The sequence below is a fragment of the Chiloscyllium plagiosum genome, unplaced genomic scaffold, assembly GCF_037043375.1.
Source record: "Chiloscyllium plagiosum isolate Xiang-an unplaced genomic scaffold, Cpla_swu_hap1 HiC_scaffold_10, whole genome shotgun sequence".
Classification (NCBI taxonomy): Eukaryota; Metazoa; Chordata; class Chondrichthyes; order Orectolobiformes; family Hemiscylliidae; genus Chiloscyllium; species Chiloscyllium plagiosum.
The window spans coordinates 74701699-74725400 of record NW_028270148.1 but is presented as its reverse complement, the minus strand read 5'-3'; the positions used below and the strand labels follow the sequence as shown (position 1 = coordinate 74725400).

General features: G+C 39.8%; 1 protein-coding gene and 1 long non-coding RNA gene across 17 annotated transcripts in view; one reads left to right on the top strand and one right to left on the bottom strand.

Annotated features, from left to right (window-relative positions):
• On the top strand, window positions 1-19135 carry LOC122552918 (uncharacterized). Its single transcript, XR_015758471.1, has 3 exons — window positions 1-334; window positions 538-620; window positions 19083-19135. It is a non-coding gene; the product is annotated as an uncharacterized LOC122552918 (long non-coding RNA).
• The window catches only part of arid1b (AT-rich interaction domain 1B), a 620676-nt gene continuing 608519 nt past the window's right edge, over window positions 11546-23702 (bottom strand). For 3 of the 16 annotated variants that reach the window (XM_043696151.2, XM_087991458.1, XM_087991467.1), the window contains 2 exons: window positions 21068-21198; window positions 11558-16020 (listed from right to left, as the gene is read on the bottom strand). In XM_043696151.2, the coding sequence (XP_043552086.2) occupies window positions 14266-16020; window positions 21068-21198 (1886 nt within the window). In that variant the 3' untranslated portion in view covers window positions 11558-14265. Of the gene's footprint in view, window positions 16021-21067; window positions 21199-23702 lie in introns of all 16 variants that reach the window. The other 13 variants (XM_043696152.2, XM_087991460.1, XM_087991463.1 and 10 more) reach the window with 8 other exon arrangements.

Sequence of the window (23702 nt, the reverse complement as noted above, 5' to 3'; positions counted from 1 at the left end):
CCTGAAGAACATAATCTTGGAACCTTGGTAAGTTAAAACCTGGGAATCCTGTCACTTTATTCTGGAGGTCTCCATAACTTTCACTTTGTCCCTGAGCTGTGTAGTTGCATTAGGACCACGTGAGGGCGTCCGTCCGAGCAAGGCCTGCGCATCGCGACTCGATGGGCCCTTTCAACTTTCACCTGGCCCGACACATCCTCCAGGCCCAGGAATCACGGCAGCCAGGTTTCAAAGAAGCTTACTGGCTGACTGCCTTCTACACCGTCTGGCAGCCCCACAACATGAATGTTCTTCTGGCTACCTGTTTTCAAGGTCATCAATTTGCTCCTGTAAGGTAAGTATTTGCTTCTCCAGTATTCAAATTTGTTCTTTTGAATAATCAATCTCGGTTTCCAAAGCCGCGAGCCTTCTTTCAACTTCCTCTGTTCGGCACCCTAAGCCTCCCAGCTGCTCCTCATCCTTGTGGAGCATGGCCGTGACCGGGTTCAGTCTGGCCCAGAACTTACCTTCAACTGACAACTCGATTATCTCTCGCAGTTTCGCAAGCTCCGTAGCCAGGGCCTGGTGAGTGAACGACTCCAATAGGCTAACTGCGGCCGCGGAAGTGTCCTGCTGCTCAGGTGAGTGTCCCATGTGTTGGGACTTGATGGATCCTTTACCTTTTGTCATGTTTCTTTAATCAAGCAGACTTTATAACATAACTTGTATAAGTTCTACAAGTTCAAAAGCTCTTTAAATACCAAATTTTTAAAGAAGTAATTTAACTGGGGAGGTGAAAGAGCTATTTTGCCTGAACTGAGACGCAGAGCTCAGCAAAGCAGACCTCTCAGATTGCCACCATCTTAGATTCCCAAATAGGAGTTTTTAGAAAATTGAAAAGAAAATTGGCAGAGTAGATGAAGAACAAACTCTGGCAGTTAGGAGGGATGTTAGCCTATTCAGAATTCTCAGCCACTGACCCGCTGTTGTGGCCACAGTATTTATATCACAGATTCATAGAATCCCTACAGTGTGGAAACAGGCCATTTAACCCATCAAGTCCACACCAATCCTCTGAAAAGCATCCCATCCAGACCCACAACCTCATCCTATCCTTGTAATCCTTCGCCTCTCATAGCCAACCCACCTAGCCTGCACATCTTTGGACTGAGAGGGGAAACCAGAGCTCTCAGAGGAACCCACGCAGACACAGGGAGAATGTGCAACCTCCATACAATTGCCTGGGGGTGGAATCGAACACGAGTCCCTGGCGTTGTGAGGCACCACTGCTAACCATTGCTAAATATAGCTGGTCCAGTTCAAGTGCTTGTCAGTGGTAATGCCCAGGATATTGGTAGTAGGGGATTCAGTGATAGCAATGGAATTAAATGTCAAGGGGAGATGGTTATTGTCTCTTGTTGGAGATGGTCATTGCCTGATACTTGCATGATGTGAATGTTACTTTCAGCTTGTTGGCCCAAATCTAGCTGTATTATGACATGGAGTGCTTTAGTATCTGTGGAGTCATGAATGCTGCTGAAAGTTGAGCAATCATCAGCAAACATCTTCACTTCTGATGCAGGGAAGGTTGTTGATGAAGCAGCTAAATTGCTTTGGTGCTACCCTGAGGAACTTCTGCATAGATGTCCTCAAGCTGAGATGATTGACCTCCAACAACCACAACTATCTTCCTTTGTGACTCCAACCAGCTGACTGCCCCCAATTCTCTGACTGCAGCTTTGTTAGAGCGCCTTGATGCCAAACAATCTCTACTTTGGCAAAAGCTCCCAAATATTAAAGAAATGAATTTCTCAGGGTCAACAGGGTTATGTTTGCCATTGTTGGTTTCCATGCCCATTCCTTACTTTTTTTTATTATACCATTGCTAATCTCCACTGTGCCTTTAACATTCTTCACAAGGTATCTGTTAGCATTGGAAAGGATGAGGTACTGAAGCCTTGAAATTAGTGTCAGATTGATAAACATTGATAAGAAACATGTCAATTCAACAATCTTAATGCCAAAATCCTTGTACAGCTATTAATTATCTTCCCCTTTCTAGTACACGTATATGGCACAATCTTTCTGGCTTCAACAGAAGCTCACTGTTTGTTTTTCTATCTGACTGCTCTTGGCTGATGTCCTCTGAGTTTCAGAACTTGTACTGATACAGACTGTCCCATGTGCCTCAGTTTAAGGACAGACTCCTCCCATCAGAATACGATGCAAAATATAGCACACTGATGTGTGCATGTCTTTAAGTGCATATTTGTGAGATTGCATCTGTACGTCTGTGCTTGTGTGCATGTGTGTTTCAATGTATGCTCGCATGTATCAGTATCTGTGTGGATATCTGAGTGTGCAGGGATCTGAGTGCACCTGTGTTTGTGTCTCCCTTTTCCACCTTCCCTTTCACGGCCCCCCTATGCTTCCCTGCTAACAAGGAGCTGAACAGTACTTTGCTATTTTTAGTGAGATGCTTAACAACCAAAGTGAGGCTTTCCTCAATTCTATTTCATGTGGCAGCCTGAGTGTAGTAGCAATTGATCAAGGGCATTGACTACCTGTCACGCCTAATGTGCCAGCCTGCTAGCCATTCTTTCCATAGATGGGTGAATAGAACAGTGCAAAGTTCTGAGGGAATGTGGCACTTGTGTGCAACAATTCAATCATTCTCCAACCAAGTACACCACATGTGAAAGTTGACAAAAGCTTGTGCTAACTCCAGAGAAGATTGTCAATTCGATTGGCAAAGGTGAAGGTGCCTCCAACTCATGAACTGATGGTCAACCTATTCCATTGGATGTGACAGCTAATTTGATGAGTCCTGAATACAATGTGTTTGTGATTTTCAATCCTATCCCAGTGGGAAAGCATCATGTCTATCTTTGGCCAATGATCATGTACACAGCGGTTTAACTCCTCTGCTGCTGTCAGGACAAGACCAGAAGTCACACAACAACCAGGTTATAGTCCAACAGGTTTATTGTGAAATCACAAGCTTTTTGAGTGTTGCTCCTTTGTCAGGTGAAGTTCTTCATCTGACGAAGCAGCAGTGCTCAGAAAACTTGTGATTTCACAGTAAACCTGTTGGACTATAACCTGGTGTTGTGTGACTTCTGACCTTGTCCACCCCAGTCCAACACTGGCACACCCACGTCATGGCTGTCAGAGTGGTTATGTCTGGTTCTTTGTCTCTACCTGGAGTTCTCTCCATCCTTTCAGACATGACAGCAAGAGCAGACAAATGAGGAGTGGAATATTCTGAGTAGAGAAGGGTAACACTTGTGAAGGGTGACTGAGAGGGATGGGTGTGATGATACAATAACAAGGAGTGACTGATTGCAAGCGGTTAAAAGGAGCATCTTCATCAGAGGGTCACTCATAGGTGCACTGCTCTGACAAGTGTGAGCACACAAGCACTTCAATGAAGAATTTTTCCACACTTCTGTCCCAATCAGCTCTTGCAGCACTGAATCAAAGAATGAGGAACCACACTTGCTGTTGACCTCTAACCATAAACAGATCTGTTTAACCAATGCAGCTAAAAGAGACTGCAGCTAAACCTTATCTTGTACAGACACTAATTGGTCAGAAAACGGAGGTTAGATGCAAGTCCCACAGCTCAGTTAAAAAGCCTCAAAAAAGTACTGGCTTATGACAAGTTGCGAGTAACTCTGAGTAGGTCAAAGAATTACATTTTAATCCTTTGCATCAACCTCAAAGCAGCTTTGTGCAATATACCTATGATGAGAAGTTGATTGATACTATCCTAAAGTATTTTGCATACTCTCACTGTTAATGTCTTTCAGCACAAGGATTTGGACTGAACTCAACTCCAGATTCCACTACCTTAAAATTATGACCCCTCGTGACAGCCATTTCTGCCCTGGGGAAAAGTCTCTGCCTCTCATTACCTTGTATACCTCCATCAAGTCATCTCTCTTCCTTCTTCTCTCCAGTGTGAAAATCCCTAGCTCTCTCAACTTCTCTTCATAAGAAAAGCCATCCAATCCGGGCAGCATCCTGGTAAATCTTCTCTGCATGCTTTCTAAAGCATCTACACCCTTCCTATAAATGAGACGACCAGATCTGGACACAATATTCCAAATATGGTTGAACCAGGGTTTTATAGAGCTGCAGCAAAACCTTGCAGCTCTTAAACTCAATTTCCCTGTTCACGAAAGCCAAAACACCATACACCTTCTTAACAACCCTATCAACTTGGGTGGCAATTTTGAGGGATCTATGTACATGGACTGCAAGATCCCACTGTTCCTCCACACTGCCAAGAATCTTGTCTTTAACCCTGTATTCAGCATTCAAATTTGACCTTCCAAAGTGAATCAATTGCATTTATCCAGGTTGAACTCCATCTACCACTTCTCAGCCCAGCTCTGCATCCTGTCAACGTCTTGTTGTAGCCTGCAACAGCCTTGACACTATCTACAATACCATTGCGTCATCTGCAAACTTGCTAATCAACCCTTCCACTTCTTCATCCAAGTCATTTACAAAAACTACAAAGTGCAGAAGCCCAAGAACAGATCTCATTACCATGACACCATGGTCACCGACCTCCAAGCGGAATACTTTCCATCCACTACCACTCACTGTCTTCTTTTGGCCAGCCAATTCTGTATCCAGACAGCCAAATTTCCCTGTATCCCATACCTCCTAACTTTCTGAATGAGCCTACCGTGGGAACCTTATCAAATGCCTTACTGAAATCCACATACAACACATCCACTGCTCAATCTTTGTCAACTTGACTTGTCACATCCTCAAACAACTCAATAAGGCTTGTTAGGTATGACTTGCCCTCGCAAAACCACGTTATCTTTAATCAAACAATGTTTTTCCAAATACAGAGAAACCTCAATTATCCGGCATTCAATTATCTGAATATCGGATTATCCAGCAAGATCGTAATGTCCAGAGGCTCAGCTAAACTATGTTATCCAGTATTCGATTATCCGGAATTTAATTAGCTGAACAATCAAAGTTCCTCTTGTAGTCATAAATCCTATCTCTCAGAATCCTTTTCAGTACCTTGCTTACCGCAGATGTAAGACTGACTAGTCTGTAATTCCCAGGGGTTTCCCTATTCCCTTTCTTGAACAGAGTAACAATATTCGCCTCCCTCCAATTATCTGGTACTACTCCCGTGAGAGTGAGGATGGAAGGATCTTTGCCAGAGGCGCAGCAATCTCATTCGTCATTTCCAGTAGTGACCTTGGATATTATCTGGGGTCTCATTTATCTTGATGCTTCCCAGAATTTCCACCACATCCACTTTCTTATTAGCAATCTGTTCAAGCCTATTAACTTGGTCCATGGTATTCTATCAGCAAGGTCCCTCTCTCTAGTGAATACTGAAGCAAAAAACTCATAGGACTTCCCATAGCTCTTCAGACTCCAGGCGTAAGCTCCCTCCATTACCCCTGATCAGCCCTATCCTCTCTGGTCATTCTCTTATTCCTCACTTAAGTGTACACATTTGGGTTTTCCCTAATCCTTCCTGCCAAGGCTTTTTCATGCCCCCTCCTAGCTCTCCTCAGTCCATTTTCTTTCCTAGCTACCGTGTAATCCTCTAAAGCTGTGCCAGATTCTTGCTTCCTCAACCTTAACTAAGATGCCTTCTTCCTCTTGACGAAAAGCTCCTCTTCTCTGGTCATCCAAGGCTCCTTCACCTTACCATTTCTTGCCTGTCTCAGTGGGACAAAGTTATTCAACACTCGCAACAAGTGCTCCTTAAACAGCCTCCACATTCCTGTTGTGCATTGCTCATAGAACAATTGTTCCCAATTTATACGCCACAGCTCCTGTCTAATAACAGTATAATTTCCCCTCCCCCAATTAAATACCTTCCTATACTGTCTGTTCTTATCCCTCTCCATAGCTATGGTACAGGTGAGGCAGTTGTGGTCACTGTCACGGCAATGCTCTCCCATCAAGAGATCCGACACCTGGTCTGGCTAGTTGCCTAGCACCAAAACCAATATGGCTCCCTCTTAGTCGGCCTATCTACATAAGGAGTAGGAATCCTTCCTGGACATACCTAACAGAATCGGTTCCATCTGGACTATCTGCACTAAGGACGTTTCAATCAATATTGGGGAAGTTGAATTCACCTATAACAACAACTCTATTACATCTGCACTAATGTTCTTCCATCTCTCTGCTACTATTGGGGGGGGGGGGGGGTATATATAGAAAACACCCAATAAAGTGACTTTCATGTTACTGACTTCCACCCATAACTGACTCAGTAGACAAACTCTCAACAACCTCCTTTTCTGTAGCTGTGATGCACTCTCTAATTAACAATGCTACTCCCCCTCCTCTTTTACCTCCCCCCCACCCCCCTCCGCGTTTTTTTTAAAAGATCTAAACCCTTGAGCATCCAGCAACCATTCCTGCCCCTGTGAAATCCAAGTCTTTGTTATGGCCACCACATCGTAGTTCAAAGCACTGATCCATGCGCTAACTCTTATTCCTTACACTCTTTGCATTGAAACAGACACACTTTATATGACCCTTCCTCAGAACTGGTGTAGAGATGTGTCCCTGCCCAACTGGAGCCAGTAAAGGTGATGACAGCAGGTCAAAAGAAGTGTAGTGTGGGATGGGACTGATTTTGACACTGCATAGCAACCATCACTATGGTTACCATTAACCTTAAGGGCAAAGTCTGCTGCAGTGCCAAACGTAAGAAAGAAAGATAAAACAAAGACCAGGATGCTGTAAATATGAAAAAAAGATATTGCTGGAGAAACTCAATAGACATCATCTCTGGAGAGAAAGCAGAGTTAATGTTTCAGGTCCAGTGACCATTCTTCAGAATTCTTTAAGAAATTGGAGCAGCTGCAGGTGGTTATCCCCACCATTCAGTAAGGTAATGTCCAACCTGAAAATGTTCTCAACACCACTTTTGTCTGCATACTCCTATAACCTGAATATATCCACACACGATTAAATTATTTTCAACTTTGGTTTTTACTCTGATTGTCCTGAGCTGAAATACAGACTCAAAGACTAACTTGCTGGGAGGGTTCCTTAAATGGATTCCCCGGCTGCAACATTGAACTTCTAGGAAATAAATCTTTCTCTTTAGTAGCTAAGGATTTGTAAGCTAATTGAAAATAATAAACAGACTGAGAGATTCAATTTTAACATATGATCAGGACAAGCAGAGTCCTCAAAAGTTAATTCTTTTCATCAGAAAGAGACCAGACCTTGGAGCAGGTGACGTTGTGATCCAAAGCTTAAATTACTGTATGAACTGTCCAGGTAAGCTGAAGATCTGGGTAGTTTTCACCAGAATCAACCATGAAGTATAAAGTGGAAAGATTAAAGGGACCTGGGGAAAACCACAGCATCAGGACGTTCATGACCCTAGTGAAGTAAGTCCCTTGAAATTTGCCTTGTTGTTTGCAACTATATCTGTGGATCTCAAGTGGAATAAAGTTGTTGTTAGAGGCTAATTGAGAATCAGATCTTGTGGGATGAAGAGTGCTTGAACTCTGGAAAAAGCTAGAGTTGTGAGACACATTGAGCTTCACACAATACTGGTGCAGCCATACGATACTGGTGCAGAAGTAGGCCATTCAGCCAATCATTCTGATCCACTATTCAAAGACATTATAGCTGATCTAATAATTCTTAACTCTACTCTTCTGCCTTATCCTCATAACCATCAATTTTCTTACTTACTAAAAATCTATTTCAGCTTTGACTACATTTAATGACTCCGCTGTGATAAAGAGCTCCACAGACTCCGAGAAGAAATTCCTGCCCACTCCACCAATCTTAATTGGGGATAGGGGAGTTCAAAACTAGTGGGCATGGATTTAAGGTAGGGGGATAAACTTAAAAGGGACCTGAGGGACAAATTTTTCAAACAGAGGGTGGTCCATATGTGGACTGAACTGCCAGAGGAAGTGGTAGAGGCAGGTACAGTTACAACATTTGAACAGGTATGTGAATAGAAAGGTTTAGAGGAATATAGACCAAATGCAGGCAAATGGGACTAGTTTAGTTTGGGGAACCTAGTCAGCATGGACGATTTGGACCAAAGCTTTTTGTGCTGTATGACTCTCACTATAATTATTTTGTTGTGTCGTCCCAGCGTGTGGTCCAATTTTACACATTACTCTGTATATCGTGAGTTTTTTTTACTTTTTTGATCAGTCTGCCATGTGGAACCTTAGTAAAATCCATGCGGATGACATCCACTGCACTACCTTCATTGAGTGACAAGGAGGACCAATCAGTTTTAACACTCAAGAATTCAATCAAATTTGTAAGGCATGGCCTTCCCTTAGATGAGCTATATCATCCTGATCAGTCCATGCCTTTCCAAGTGACAATTTATTCAATCTCTCAGGGTTGATTCTAACAACTTGTCACTACTGAAGTAAAGACTAATTGACCTCTAATTATTTAGTATTCCTTTGTACCTTTTTTAAACAATGGAGCCAGATTTACATTCCTTCAGTCCTCTGGTACCTCACTCGTGTCCAGTGAATTTTGGAAAATAATCCAAAGAACATCAGCCATTTCTTCCATGACCTTTTTCAACATTAATAGGAAACAATCCATCTGGCCTGAGTGACTTATCCACTTTCAAAATTTCCAACTCCTCTAACACTTCAGGCTGGTACTTTGTTCCCCTTGCAGTGTAGGAGGTTAAGATGTGACCTTATGGAAGTTTATAAAGTTATGAGGGGCATAGATAATGTGAATAGCAAAGGTCGTTACCCTAGGATAGGGGAGTTCAAAACTAGTGGGCATGGATTTAAGGTAGGGGGATAAACTTAAAAGGGACCTGAGGGACAAATTTTTCAAACAGAGGGTGGTCCATATGTGGACTGAACTGCCAGAGGAAGTGGTAGAGGCAGGTACAGTTACAACATTTGAACAGGTATGTGAATAGAAAGGTTTAGAGGGATATAGACCAAATGCAGGCAAATGGGACTAGTTTAGTTTGGGGAACCTAGTCAGCATGGACGATTTGGACCAAAGCTTTTTGTGCTGTATGACTCTCACTATAATTATTTTGTCCAATATTTCACACTGCTCCTCTTGGATTATTATATCCATATCACTCTTTTCCTTTCTGAATACAGAGGCAAAAAATTTATTGAAAATTCTTCCCATATCCTCTGCAAGTTCCTCTCTCCACCTCTGATACATCCCCTTTTTCCGTATTATCCTTTTGCTTTTTATATACTGGCAAAGCATCTTTGTGTTTTCCTAGATATTGCTTGCTAATGTCTTTTCAACTTGATCCCTGTGCTTTTTATACTCTTCTCAGCTAGCTGCAGTGTTGAGTTTTTTGTCTATCATAAGCTTTCCTTTTCTGTTTAATCTTTCTCTGCATTTTTCTAAACAACCACAGGAGTGTAGATTTTGCAGAACCATTCTTATTTTTGGAGGGCACATGTCTTCTTTGTTCCCCATGGAGCTCACATTTTAGCGCCTCTCACTGGTTTACCACTTACTTAGCCTTGAGCATCCTGTCCAGTTCACTTCAGTCAACTCACTTCTCAGTGCTGTAAAATTTGTCTTCCCCCAAGTTAAAAACAAAAAGTAGCAGCCACTTTACACACAGTCATGTCTCACAAACAATAGTGGAGGGCATGACATATGAGAATACAAAGAGGTTAGGAGAATAGTCAATAAATAAATTAGGTAAAGTCACCATAGAACTACCAGACCATAGAGCTACTCTCTCATTATAGAGAGATGACCGATGGTGATTTAACCTAAGAGTCATCAAACCTCAAGCAAGGGGAGGGTTGAGGTGGAGAATCCTTCACAGTAACCTCAGCTGATGTGAATCTGAACGCACACTGTTGTTATTACTCTTTATTGCGAACCAGCCATCCAGTCAACTGAGCTAACAGACCCCATGAAGTCAATTAAGAAGGCAAAGAGAATCTATGAAATGAAGTTGTCCAGGAATTTAAAACTACACAGAAAATATTTCACAGAACAATAAAACAGGCAGGTTCTGACAGAAATAGGATGTTAAGGGATAGATGGAATAATGTCATCTGTATTAGAGATACAGGCTGAAGTACGAAATAGTTATTTTTGTTCAGTATTTACCCGGGAGATGGAACTGGTACACATGATATTCAATGATGAGATACGCAATAAGTACATCCAACACTAAAAGAAAGAGGTAGATCAAATAAATTAATCAAACTTATTTTAAAAAAAAAATGAAATTTGTGGTCCGGTTAGAATGCGTCTACATATTTTAAAATAATCAAGGAAAGCAATAACAGAGGCATCACCACATTAATCATTTGCTAGAAAAATGTATAGCATAAAATTGGAGGATGGCAAATTAAAACAGCAATTTTTTCCAGAAAATTTATCTCAATGTAACTTTGTATTATTTAACCTTATCACCAGTTACTTTATTGTGTCTTTGAATATCATAATCCTTTCCCACACCTACTTGTTGTTTACAAATCAAAACCTAATGCCTATAAAATTCATGTGAATGTTCTGGTAATTTACTTAATTGGTGCGAAAAATATTTTGGGTTTCCAACTGCATATGAAGAGGGAGAGTACAGAAGTTACCGTGAAGTCTACTGTCAGAGCATAAAAAAATTTGCTTTTGTAACACAAACAATAAAAGTAACAGCAATTGCTTCTCTCAAGTGAATTGGCAACACTGGTTTTGCTGAGGCAAAATAACTAGCATTCACTCACTCTTTTACTTCCCACTCACCAGGTTGCTGTTCCTGGCTCTCTGAAAAATACTGGAAGTTGTGTCCATCCCTGCCTAAATCTAAATGGCTGTGATTCCCAATCAGCTTTCTCCTCAAATTATATCTTGTACCCTATCAATTCCTGTTCCTATTTCATTCTCCTGAGGAGCAAAGTCTCAAACCACAGTTGTCTGAATAGTTCCAGAATCTGTACATTCTCATCAATTCAAATTACTCAAATGTTCTACCAATCCAATATCCTAACAAATTTGGTCACCCACATGAATCCAAATTACATCCTCTCAGATGAAAAGTGTCCTGCATTTCTAACTCCTGAACCTCCTCTCCAAAATTTAAATCTCCTGACCTTCTCCCAGAATTTCAATCTCACTCCTATTTGCAATCTCTTGACTACCCATCTCAAATCCCAATATTCCGATTCCTCCTCCCAGCCAAATTCAAATCTCCTACTTACCTCCGACCCAATCCTAGTCTCCTAACTCCCTCCCAAATCAAACAGAAACGCCTGCCTGATCCCAAATCCCATTGTGCTGAACTATACGCTCTCCAATATTCTCATTACCATGCCCTAATTCCCATGCTTCTAGTCTCTTCCAAATTTTGACTTTCCACCAGCTGTGATCATTTCCAGTTGCACTTCAGCAAATGACAGTGATGGATTGTGCATAGTAGAATTGTGTCCTATTGTGAGAGACTTGGCTCAGCACAGATGCCTGATGGAAAATATGTTCCAAACTAAATTCACAAATGAAGACTGGGAAGGTACTGGGGACCTGCTTGATGAGTGAAGCAGCACTCCAGTATAAGTCACTGCTTTAGAAGAGAAAGAAACACTCATGGTATTGGGGCAGTATTTTGAAAGCATGTTAAGAATTCAATATAAACAATTTTAAGATACATCTTTTGTGCTACAAAAGTACTTTTATTTACAGGCTCTATAATCTGAACCAGATCAAGCAGGATTCATATCCTGCTCTATACTGATAAAATGTTACATCAGTCCTGCATTCATACATTAAACAGACAGTATGAAATGTTGATATTAAAAGGCAACATTAAGTTTTAATATTGTTTAGAAAAAACACTTGCCTACTCTAGTGCAACATGGGACTCAGCCATGCCAGCACCAAATCAGCCCCCCCACTAATATGTACCATCAAAATGCCATTCACTTGATTCCTTGAAGGGGCTTTTAGATACATGTGAACTGCCACTGTCTCCAGCACAGGGTCAGACAGCCAACACTAACCAACAAAACCATTGCTGCATAAGTATGTCAGCAGTATTATATTTACAGGCTCGTTATTTGATCTTTCAAAACCCCTGCTTTATCAAGTACATAGCATGACCAAAAACCAAGTTTAAAAAAAAATGCTTGAGCACCATTTGTTTTGAGTACTTTTTAAAAGGTTCAATGGGCAATGCCACTTTAACCACTTTGGATCAAGTATTTCTTGAAGCTGCAGATAATATTCTGGATTGAGAGTGTGCTGATAAGGTTTTATTTATTTGTGGATTACGTTTAGAAACTTCCTGTGGCTTTAAAGCCGATCTCCTAATGTTTCCAATTGGAATAAAAAGATTACCAAGGACAGTCAAGATTTCGTGGGTGTCCTTGATGGGACAACTGGGAGAAATACAGAATTCTAGTTGCTCATTAAAAAGAATTGCTCAGCCAATGAACCCGCATCATGGAATCTTGCTTAATATAAAGTTCAACTCACTAATATTTTTGATTATAATGAAGATTGGCAAGTACAAGTGAATCTTAACAATCCCTGCTTGTTAGTGAACCCTCTTACCAATGGAATGTTTGGTCCTTTTATTGACATGATATACATGTTGCTTAAAAGCCCAATCTCCCATTACTTGGTAATACTTTCCTACTAAATGAATAATCAATATGAACATTTGTTATATGCACAGGATTGTGACGTAGGCACTCAAGCACAGCAGAAAGGTGAAGCACTTCTGAATGTCAAACTTCTGATGCAAGTCACTGTAAATTAAAAACTTCCATAAATAATGCAAAACTGTACACCAGGTAAAATAAAAACAATTGAAAGAAAGGCTGCATCACAGTCCAGACACTGAGGTCAGACAAACAGTTATTTATCTCTCTTTACATTATCCTGTATTTTAAGGTAAGCATACACATTGTCTGGAACCTGTGATGCATTATAATCTACAGGGAGTTACAGCACTGACAGATAGTAAGCTCTGGTAACTACTCTGCAGCATTGATACATTTTTTTCACCATAAGATTCAATTCCAGTAGTGCTCATGGAAACTTTCAAAGCACTTACATCATTTAAAAAAATATTCAAGAACAATCATCACAGCACTTAAGATTTAATGTACATTTATTCTTAACATGTGGAACATATAGTATAAAGATTTTATACTGAATAAATGATATTCATTAAGCCAGAGGAAAAGGAGGAATTTACATCAAGTTTTAACTACATTATCTTGAAATACAAATATGCTGATTCGCACTGAAAAATTTTTGAAATTGTGTTTCTTCATTTTTTTTAAAATTTCTGATCAATACCTGTACTTAACCTTTTCCACACCTTGATTATGAAGCAAAATGTGATCAGCTGCTCTCCTTGAAATAGAGCATGACTTTATACATACAGAAACTTGTACATCACCCTCATTGGAGATATGGCCAAAATATATAATAAAAAAAATAATTAAAATCTACCACTTTCTTTAAACCTTACCACATCATGGAGAGAGAAAAACTGTAAACCTCATCCTAAAAGAAACAAAAAACAAACACAACAGAAATAGTTTGAGGGTATGTGCAATGTACAACTTCTATATACAGTACAGCCTTTTGGCTGTGGAAAAAAAAAATCAAAGGATGAACTGAGTGAAGCAAGAAATGGCTGAGGACTGTCATACTGTGGAAGGTCAAGGAAGGTATGAATGACAGTATTGTGAGGAAGCAATTGAGTGTATCGCTTTCTCTCCCTCCCCGCAACCCAGGTCAACAGTTTATTTGCTGCTAGACTAATGCATTTTGATTTCCGTGTTTGGACTAATGCACACCTGTTTTTTGATCCCCTACACCTAGATCACTAAGTTCTATTGCACAGAGCTTTCTGTGGTGTGTACATCAAAATTATTCTGGCGCTTTTTTTAACTTTTTCATATTTTTTTAAGTGGTAAAGAATATTTAATTGTACAATGTTTGCCACATTTCAAAATTCACCTTTTTCGCTTCCAAAAATATCATACAAACATGAAAGAAACACCCAAAGGGAATCTAGGGATAAAGATGACCCCCACTGTACTAGACAGCAACTTTGGTTAAAAAAATGTTTTAAAAAGTACTTACACATAGACAGCAAATATTTATTTCCATCTTATATTTGACCAAATTGACTACCTTTTTAAAGCCCAATTTAGTAAATGGGGCAGAGGAGCAAAGATGCTTTTTGTTGTTGGATAAATAACAGAAGTGGTCAATCAAATGTAATTCTTTTGTCTCCACTCACACATGCTTGGCTTCCCACTTCTGTCATAATTGACCAATCATGAACAGTGTATCACAAATGACAGATGCAACCATAGAGTTCAGAACAGATGATATAGAAATATCTAGCAAGCGGCCCTCATATAAAACAAATTCTGAGCGATTCTCTTCTATCCTAGCCATGGCAAGCAAAGCCTTGGCTGCTCGACACATCATGTGCACACTGGTTGGTTCAATAGGTGGAGGCTGCATGTGCATCAAATTCGGCTGACTGTGCTGAAGTTGGGCCACAGTAAGGCCATCCTCAAGGAAGCTGATCAGATTGCTGATGCTTCCTTTTTGCACAGCGATAGCTCTAGCCACCAATGTGTCCCCCTGGGCAAAGTTTGACAACAAAGCAACGGACATTTCTCGGCACACTGAAATTCTTCGGTCTCCCACGTACCTAACCAAAGTAGCATATAATTTCTCCTGACGGCTGAAAGGGGGTGTTGCCAGAATGAGATCTACATTATTGTCCTGAATGCTGAGTTTACATAAAGTCTCCAACACAAGTCTCTGTGGTGACAGCACTGAATTAGGTCCCACTGTTGGGAAAGGATCCTGCGCTTCCGCTGAAGGGCAGACCATCCAGTGTAGCAAGCCATCCAAAATTGGCAAACAAATGCTTTCTGGGTATACAGACAGGTCCAGCTGCCCGGAAATGTTGGCTAAAGTAACTAACGTGTTCTCCCGTAAAACCTCAAGGCAATCCCACCACCATTCATCTTTGTTGCAGGCTACCCCTTCGTCCTCTTCTTCCTCTTTCTCATAAGTTCGTGGTGTTCTCTTTCTTTCAGGATGCTCATGATGAAGCAAAATTAGCTTCCCCAAAATAAGTATTAGGCCTGAGTGCTTTGACATTTCAGCGTCATTCCCAGGCACAAACGACAAGCTACGAACTATATTTGACACACATATGCAACGTTTTGCCAAAGAGTCCCGCCAATCAGAGATTGTGCACAATGGAATCTCATCACGGCTACAAGGCTCATCCTCCAATAACTTTATATTTCTGTGTGCTTTTGCTTGGTGGATACCAAATAGAAACTTACTGCTGCCTGTTTCAGAAGTCAAACGATTAGAATTGTCTTCTGGTAGAGCTCCTGGCCGTGCTGACAATACATCATCTATTGTTGCTGTGATACTCTTTTCTGGCTGCTCTTCTGTATTTAGGTTTTCAAAGGTCTCATGTTCTTTTGTTTTTTTCTCTTTACTTGGACCGCTTAAGCATGCCTGGACCTTCTTGCGAGATAGCATTTTCATTTTACTCTCAAAATGGGTCTGAATGTGCTCTGTTGTGTCACCTCCACCAATCTTCCAATGGAGCAATCCACTGTCAAATTCTTGAACTCTACCAAGTTTATTTGTACGATCAACTACAAAAAGATCCTTTTTCTTCACAATCTTCAATGGCAGTCTGTCAAATTTACTGGCTTGTTTAGGTTTCTCACCACCAACCTGTGAATCATTTGTTGCAAAGTTGACTCGGCTGTCTTCACTTCCAGACTGGCCATCTTCCTCTTCGTCAGTGTCATCACTATCAGAGTCATTGTAATCATCATCATAATCTAGCTGTTCTTCACCCTCCTCCTTCTTAATATCATCCACAGTATGGCTAACATAATCTTTCTTAAAAGCATCTGGATCGAGGAGAGCCTTCTGACCTGGATCTCCAACCTCATATTCTTTTAAAATTCCAAATATTTCTCTCAAACATTTTCGGAAATATTCCACCAGAAGTTCCAAGAAACCAGACAACTGTAAGAAAAACAGAAATAAAAGGATTTTCAAACTTCAAACGTATTGTCTTCAGTTATTCAATTTATTTATCATACAGACTTTCAATGAGCTTACAAGGTTGCCTTTGGGATCCAAAAGGATGTTCTTAAGGTCATTAGATCTGACTATGTTAGCTTTACCTACTGGTCCAGATATCATGTGCAGTCTGTACATTGTTTTGACTTTTCTATGTTTCTGTACATTTTGATATTACTATCATTTTATTATGCTGCTCCAATCACTTTACTGCACTTTCTGAATAGGCAATACAGGCTTTCAAAAATTAGGACAGGAACATAGTATATCTCCATTTTTAGTTGTCTCATTCAGTGTCATTCATAAGACTTCAATGATTCACTCAATGGCTTGGCCTCCAATTCCTTCTGCAACAATGAGTTTCACAGATTCACCTATCCCTGGCTGAAGAAATTCTCATCTTAGGTCTAAATGGTGATACCTTCACCGTGAGACTGTGCTCACATGTCCTAGTCTCTCTTACTAGTGGAAACATCTTCGCCATGTCCACATCCTGTAATTTTCAACCAGATCCCACCACTCCTCCACCATCTACCCCCCAACCCCCCAACTCCCACTGCTGCCCCGCCCCACTTTCATCCTTCCACACTCCATTGAGTAAGATCAAGCATCCTCAACCACTCCTCCACGCCCTTCACCCCTAGGATCATTCTTGTATTCTTGTTAACCTCATCCGGACTCCCTCCAATACCAACATGTTTCTTAAGACATAGGGCCCTAAACTGCTCACAAAATTCTGAATGCATTCTGACTAGAGCCTTATACAGCCTCAGGGGTTTTCTACCCCTCTTGAAATGAGTGCCAACACTTACCTTCCGAACTGCCAACTGACCCTTCATGTGAACCTTAAGAAAATCATGAACTTGGACTCTCAGGTCCTTTGCACTTTAGATTTCTGAACTCTTTCCCTATTTAGAAAAGAGTCACAGAATAGAACATGAATCATACAATATAGAAGAGGCCTTTTGGCCCATCACGTCTGTATCAACAAAATAACTCCTCTAAATCTACATGTACTATGCCCATAGCCTTGAATATCATGACAGACTGCAGAAGTTCAAGGTGGCAGCTCACCACCACTTTTTCAAGGGAGACCAGCCATTGGCAATAAATGCTAGTCAATTTACATCTCTATTCTTCCCACTAAAATGTATGATCTCACACTTTGCCTTCTCTCCTTGCCTGTCCAAGTCTTTCTACAGCCTTCCCACTTCCTCAACACTACTTGTCCCTCCAACTATCTTTGTGTCATCTGTAAACTTAGTAACAAAGCCTTCACAGTTCCTTCATCCAAACTGTTAATCCAACGACCCCAGTCAAACTCCACTTGTAACTGGCTGGCCATTCTGAAAAGACCCCTTTACCCCCACCCTTTGACTTCTGCTAGTCAACAAATCCCTTTCGATGCCAGTACCGTGCCCCTCACACCATGGTCTCTTATTTAATTTAGTACCTCCTGTGTGGCAGCTTGTCAAAGTCTTTTGTAAATCCAAACATATCATGTCCACTTGCTCTCCTTTGTCTAACTCACTTCTTACCGTCTCAAAAGTTCTAACAGATTTGTCAGGCATGACTTCCACTTGACAAAGCTGTGCTGACTCTGTCCTATTTTACCTTGGACTTCCAAGTATTCCGCAATCTCACCCTTAATTGGGGACTATAAAATCTTATCAATGAAAATTCATTTTTAGCATTGCAAAAATAAGATTGCTGCTATATACAAATCCTTTTGGGAATTCTGCTTTAGTATCTTTTCAAACTGGAATATTTCTTCAAGATTTTAAAATTTATTTTATTTTAGAAAAGTTATTTAATTTTTGAGTATAGGGATTTTGGAATTTCAATTTTTGGGTGCAATGTTTTAATGTATTTTTCTGATGAGAAATGCCCTAAAGAACCTAACTGTTGGTTAGGTTCTTCAATTCTTCATTAGTCTTCATTGGTTATAATGGAAAAATCTGATTAGTTAAAGAAATTTCATTTAAAAACATGCATCTTTTAGGTTTACAGTTACAATGTTAAGTGAGGAATTAATACTTATCAAAATTACTTGAGTTTTTCATATTCAAATACAGAAAATTACTGCAACAGAAATAAAGTAAAAACTACTCAAGACAATTTTCTTTAAACCGAGTTTATGCATATACAGAGGAACCTCGATTATCCAGCATTCAAATATCCAAATTTTAGATTACCTGAATAAGATCGCAAGGTCCCAATGCATGGCTAAACTATGTTATCCAGCATTCGATTAACCAAATGAAATACCCCCCCACTTGTGGCCTTTGTTTAATTGAGGTTCCTATGTAGAACTAATTTGAAGAATTATTAGTCTTTCATAACTGAACAATCAGTTTCACAAAGTTTTGCCAAGTTCACATCCGAAAAGCTGCTGATAAAGTTGCAAGTTGATAGAAAGCATGAGAAGGAGGACAGATTTTTGAAGTCAACAACATATTGTCCACAACTATGGTGAGAAGCCACTTCAAGAACAATCCACAAAACTGTACATCTGTACCACCCATTTCTCACATCAACCACCAACACGCATCACTTCTTGATGATGTGGTTTCCACTATACAGGGGACACCAAACACAGACTATATGAATATTTTATGGAACACTTATGTCAGTCTGAAAACATGACCCCGACCTTCCTGTGACTTGCCATTTTAATGCATTATCTTCCTCTCATGGTGCATAATATATATCTGTTTTAGCTCTGCTAACATTCAGTGAAGCACATCACACGCTGGAGGACTGGCACTTCACTTTCTGATTAGGTCCTTTTCAGTCTTTTGGACTTAACACCGAGTTTAACGACTTCAAACCATGAACTCTGTCCTTCATTGTGATAATACCCTTCCTCCACCTCTAACCACCACCAACATTTTGTGTCCACAGCTCAGCTTTATGCTTTGCTTTCAGTCAGAGGTTATCCATATTCTGGACAAATGGTTGAAGGGTCACTGGACTCAAATGTTAACTCTCCTTTCTCTCCACAGATGCTGCCAGACCTGCCAAGCTTCTTGAGCAATTTCTGTTTTTGTTTTAGAACTTCAGCATTCACAGTTCTTTGTTTTATATTTGGGTAAGTTGCCTGTCTTTAATCTACAACTGTTACAACTCACTTTTCAGTTTCAAAATCATATTAAACTCAAAAGTGTTAACTGTTCCTCTCTCCACAGATGCATCCAGATCTACTGAACTTCTCTCGCACTTTGTTTTTATTTCAGATCTCCAGCATCTGCAATAATTTGCTTCTATTCAACAATTCAGACTGCTGATAATTGTTGTAGTTTCATTTGAATGCCTGTAAATGCAAAATCTCCAGCAGTAATTCTTTTACTTTAGTAGCTAAAGTCCTATTAAACTAAATTGGAATACAAAGTACTGAAATGCAAATTATGTCACTGAGTATCTGAAAAAAAGTAAAAGACAAATTGTTATTTTGGGTGGGATCCATTAGAACATCTTCCAATAATCAGTGTGCAGCTTTTTCTTTATCTGTGGTACAAAATTGTTCATGTACCAGAAAGCATTTTTCACTCGGAAGATCAATTGTCCATGGACACTACTGACTGTTGAAGAAAACCAGACAATGCCTGGAAATGACATGAAAGGAAAAAAATACTTTAAGTTATGCCAAGTAGCATTACATGGGTTTGTAATGCAATCAATTAATATGATTGCTCAATTGATTAATGCAGTGAGAAGAATTTTGGAAAATTCAGTAAGAATAAGACAGACGACTGAAATGGACAGAGACACAGCAGACATATTTTGACACAGAGATATATAAAGGGAGGCATTTTGCAAAGGGATGCAAGAACAGAAAGGTCTGTATGTTTATGGACATTGGCATACTGGGCCAAAAGGCCTTTTACTGTGTTATATCTTTTAAATACACACACTGTTAAAGGTACTCGACAATTTCAGAAAGCTCTTTTTAAAAAGAAAACATGTGGAACTGTGTCTTTATAAATAGAGTACAAAAGCCAGGATGTTATGTAAAACCTTTAACCGTCATTGGTAAAGCCTCTGTTGAAGCAGTGCATCCAATTCTAAGTACTGCACTTAGGAAGGATGTCAAAGTCGTTTAGAGAATAATTACTAGAATAGGATGAGGGATTCAGTTACATGGAATGTCTGGACAAATTGGGATTGTACTCCTTAGAGCAAAGAAGTTTAAGGAGATGTGGAATAGAAATGCTTAAAATTAGGCATTTTGATATAGCAAACATAGAGAAAGTTTCCACTATAAGGAGGGTTAATAATCATAGAATTTCTATGGTGTGAAAACAAGCCATTTGGCTTCTCGAGTTTGCACCGACTCTCCAAACAGCATCCCAACCAAAGTACAGACATACAATACCTAGTCAAAAATCAAATCCCCAAAATAATATTCAATGTTTAAGGTCAAACATGCATAGACTATTACACTATACCCTAACAAACAGCTTGACAATATAATCGAATTTATGGCAACTCATTTTACGACCCTACTGTTCTGTTTCATCTTGTCCCTTTATTGGTTTGATCACAGTATCTTAACAGGAGAATGAAAAATATGAAAACTGATTCCCTTTTTAACAGTACTGTCCATGTATTGACAGCAATGAACCACGTAAATTCAAGGCAGGGACTCCATACCACCTTCGCAAGGGAAATTATGGATCCAATGCTGGGCTAGCCAGTAACACATACAGTTCATCTAAGAGTAAGAATAAAGAAGAAACTCTGTAATTAAATGAAATATCACTGCAAAAGCAAATCAGCTCACTGATTTCCCTGATTCTGTTGATAGAACAGAATTTGCTATTATTAAGGTTGCGGAAGCACAGGATTTGAGAAAAAAAGATGTATTGCAGGTGAAAATAAATCCAGTCAATAATACTGAACATCAGACATCCCGTTTCATTCAAAGTCTAAGACCACAGGATTTTTAAATTATACAACTGAACATTTTAATTACAGGAAAATCACTTACTTGGGAGAGGTTGAATGTGGCTACAGTGCTATCATCATAAAGTAAGATGTTGATGGTGTCCAGAGCCCAAGTGCTTTCAGCCAACAGACCAGATTTGAGGGACATCATAACTCTCCATGCCTCTGGAGTTCCTGAAAAAAAAGTAAAAGAGTCATTCATCAGTAAGATGACACTAGAATTTTTCTTTTAATCAATAAACAAGAAAAAAGAGATGTATTTTGAAGAATGAGGAGTCAAAACAAACTAAATATTGAGTGTCATAGAAATTCAGTAGGGATGGCAGTTGGAGAAAGAGTTAATGTTTTGAACTCAAAATGACTTTTCTTTGGAAAATGAATCAGATTGGACTTGAAATATTCACTTTGTTTCTCTCATCACAAGATGCTGCCATACCTGCTAAGTTTCTCCAGAACTTTGTTTATATTTCAGTTATCCAGCATCCCAGTATTTTGCTTTTAATGTACTAAATAGTACAATTCTTAGAAGGTCTGTAAAGAAATATTTGTGGCTGTGCATACATAGGCCTTTGAAGGTTTGCAGGTCAATTTGAGAAAGCTGTTAACAGCCTGGAAACAAGAAAAGTCCACTTATCCCCCAGAAGTTGGCCCAATGCTATTGCGAGACATAACTCCAAAACTTTGCCATAAATCCCTTAATACCTTTGGTTAACAAAAACCTTTCAATCTCAATTTTAAATTTAACAATTGGTTCTAGCATGAGAGCATCTAGTGTGAGAAAAGAACAAAGAAGAAATATAGTTGAGTTCGCCCATGGCATACCCCAAACGACATCCACCCAACTCTGCCAGTTCCTGCTAGTAGTCCTAATCACTGTTGTTTGCTGCTCAGATGATTTTCATTTGTGGAACAGTTTCAAATATCTACTAATCTTTGTGTGAACAAATGCTTCCTGATTTCATTCCTGAAGAGTTTGGCTCTAATTTTTATATCATGGGCCCCAATTCTACAATCTCAATTCATTCTGTTAAATGCCTTGAAAACTGATAAGACTGCATGTTAACCATTTAAACTAAATGTAATATGGTTCTAGTTTGTTTGATTTTACCTTGTAGTTCAACCTAGAAAACCTATGCTGCACTCCCTCCTTGGTTTTAAATTATCTTTTGCAGTGTGATGCCCAGAACTGCATACAGCACTTCAGCACTGGTCTAAATTAGGGCTATGCATAGGTGAAACAAAACTTATACAACCTCATTTCTAGTCCTCCAGGTATAGTGGCCAACATTTACTGAACTTGTTTTATTATTTTCTACACCAGTTCAGGAGATTTTAACAAGCTAGGTCCCACCCCTCATTCGCTTTGGATCTTTGGTGTTTCTACCTGTTCACCATTTTGAAAGTACCCTGTTCTACACTTGGAGGGTCCATGATGGATGACCTAATTTTTTTTCAACTTTGAAATTCAGGTGCAAGTCCCACTCCAGGAATGACAGCCATGGAAGATGCATTTATAGTGTGGCCCAGTAAGTTGATTATCAATCTGTAAATCTTTCAATACATATGTGGAAGAGTATTCTAGATGACCGTGCTTACCCTTCAAGCACGGAACCCTTCAAGCTATGACACAGTGGCGACCGGTTATGGGAAACCTAGCAGAAAGCTATGGAAACATATATAAACACATGCTTTGCCTGTCTCATATGTCACTAAAGAACAAAAAGGGGAATAATTGAGGCCCCATTACAGAATCATGGCATACCACATGATACATCCACCCAACTTGAGAACTTGATGTTAACCTTAATCTTTGTTGTCTTCCACTCAAATGATTTCTAAAACAGGTCAATTATTAGGCCTTCAATTCCATGGGTTTCAACTTTAGCTGTTACAAAAGCATGTATAAATATACATAACATAAGACCTTAACAGGTAGGAGCAGAAATTAGGCCATTCAGCTCATCAAGTCTGCTCCGCCATTCAATCATGGCTGATAAATTTCTCAATCCCATTAGCATGTTTTGAAAAGATTTGTATCTCAGGTTGAGGTTCTGGATGTAGGTTTGTTCGCTGAGCTGGAAGGTTTGTTTTCAGATGTTTCGTCACCATACTAGGTAACATCTTCAGTCAGCCTCTGGATGAAGCTTCATTTGGAGGCTCACACTAGTATGGTGACGAAACGTCTGAAAATGAACCTTTCAGCTCAGCGAGCAAACCTACATCCAGAACCTCAATCCCATTCTCCCATTTTCTTCCAGAAACCCTTGACAGACAAGAACCTATCTCTGTCTTAAGTGTAATCAATGCTATGGCCTTCACAGCCTTCTGTGGTAGTGAATTCCATAGATTCACCACACTCCTTATCTCCATTCTAAAAGGTCTTCTCTTTATTCTAAAGCTGTGCCCTCTGGTCTCAGTCTCTCCTACTAATGGGAACATCTTTCCAGCATTCACTCTGTCCAGGCCATTCGGTATTCTGCATGTTTCAATTAGATCCCTCCTCATCCTTCTAAGCTCCATTCAGTATAGACCCAGAGTCCTCAAACGCTCCTCATATGTTAAGTTTTTCATTTCTGGGACTATTCTCATGAACTCCTGCTGAACTTGGTCCAGGGCCAGAAAATCCTTCCTGAGATATAGGGTGCAAAACTGTGCACAATACTCTAAATTTGGTCTTG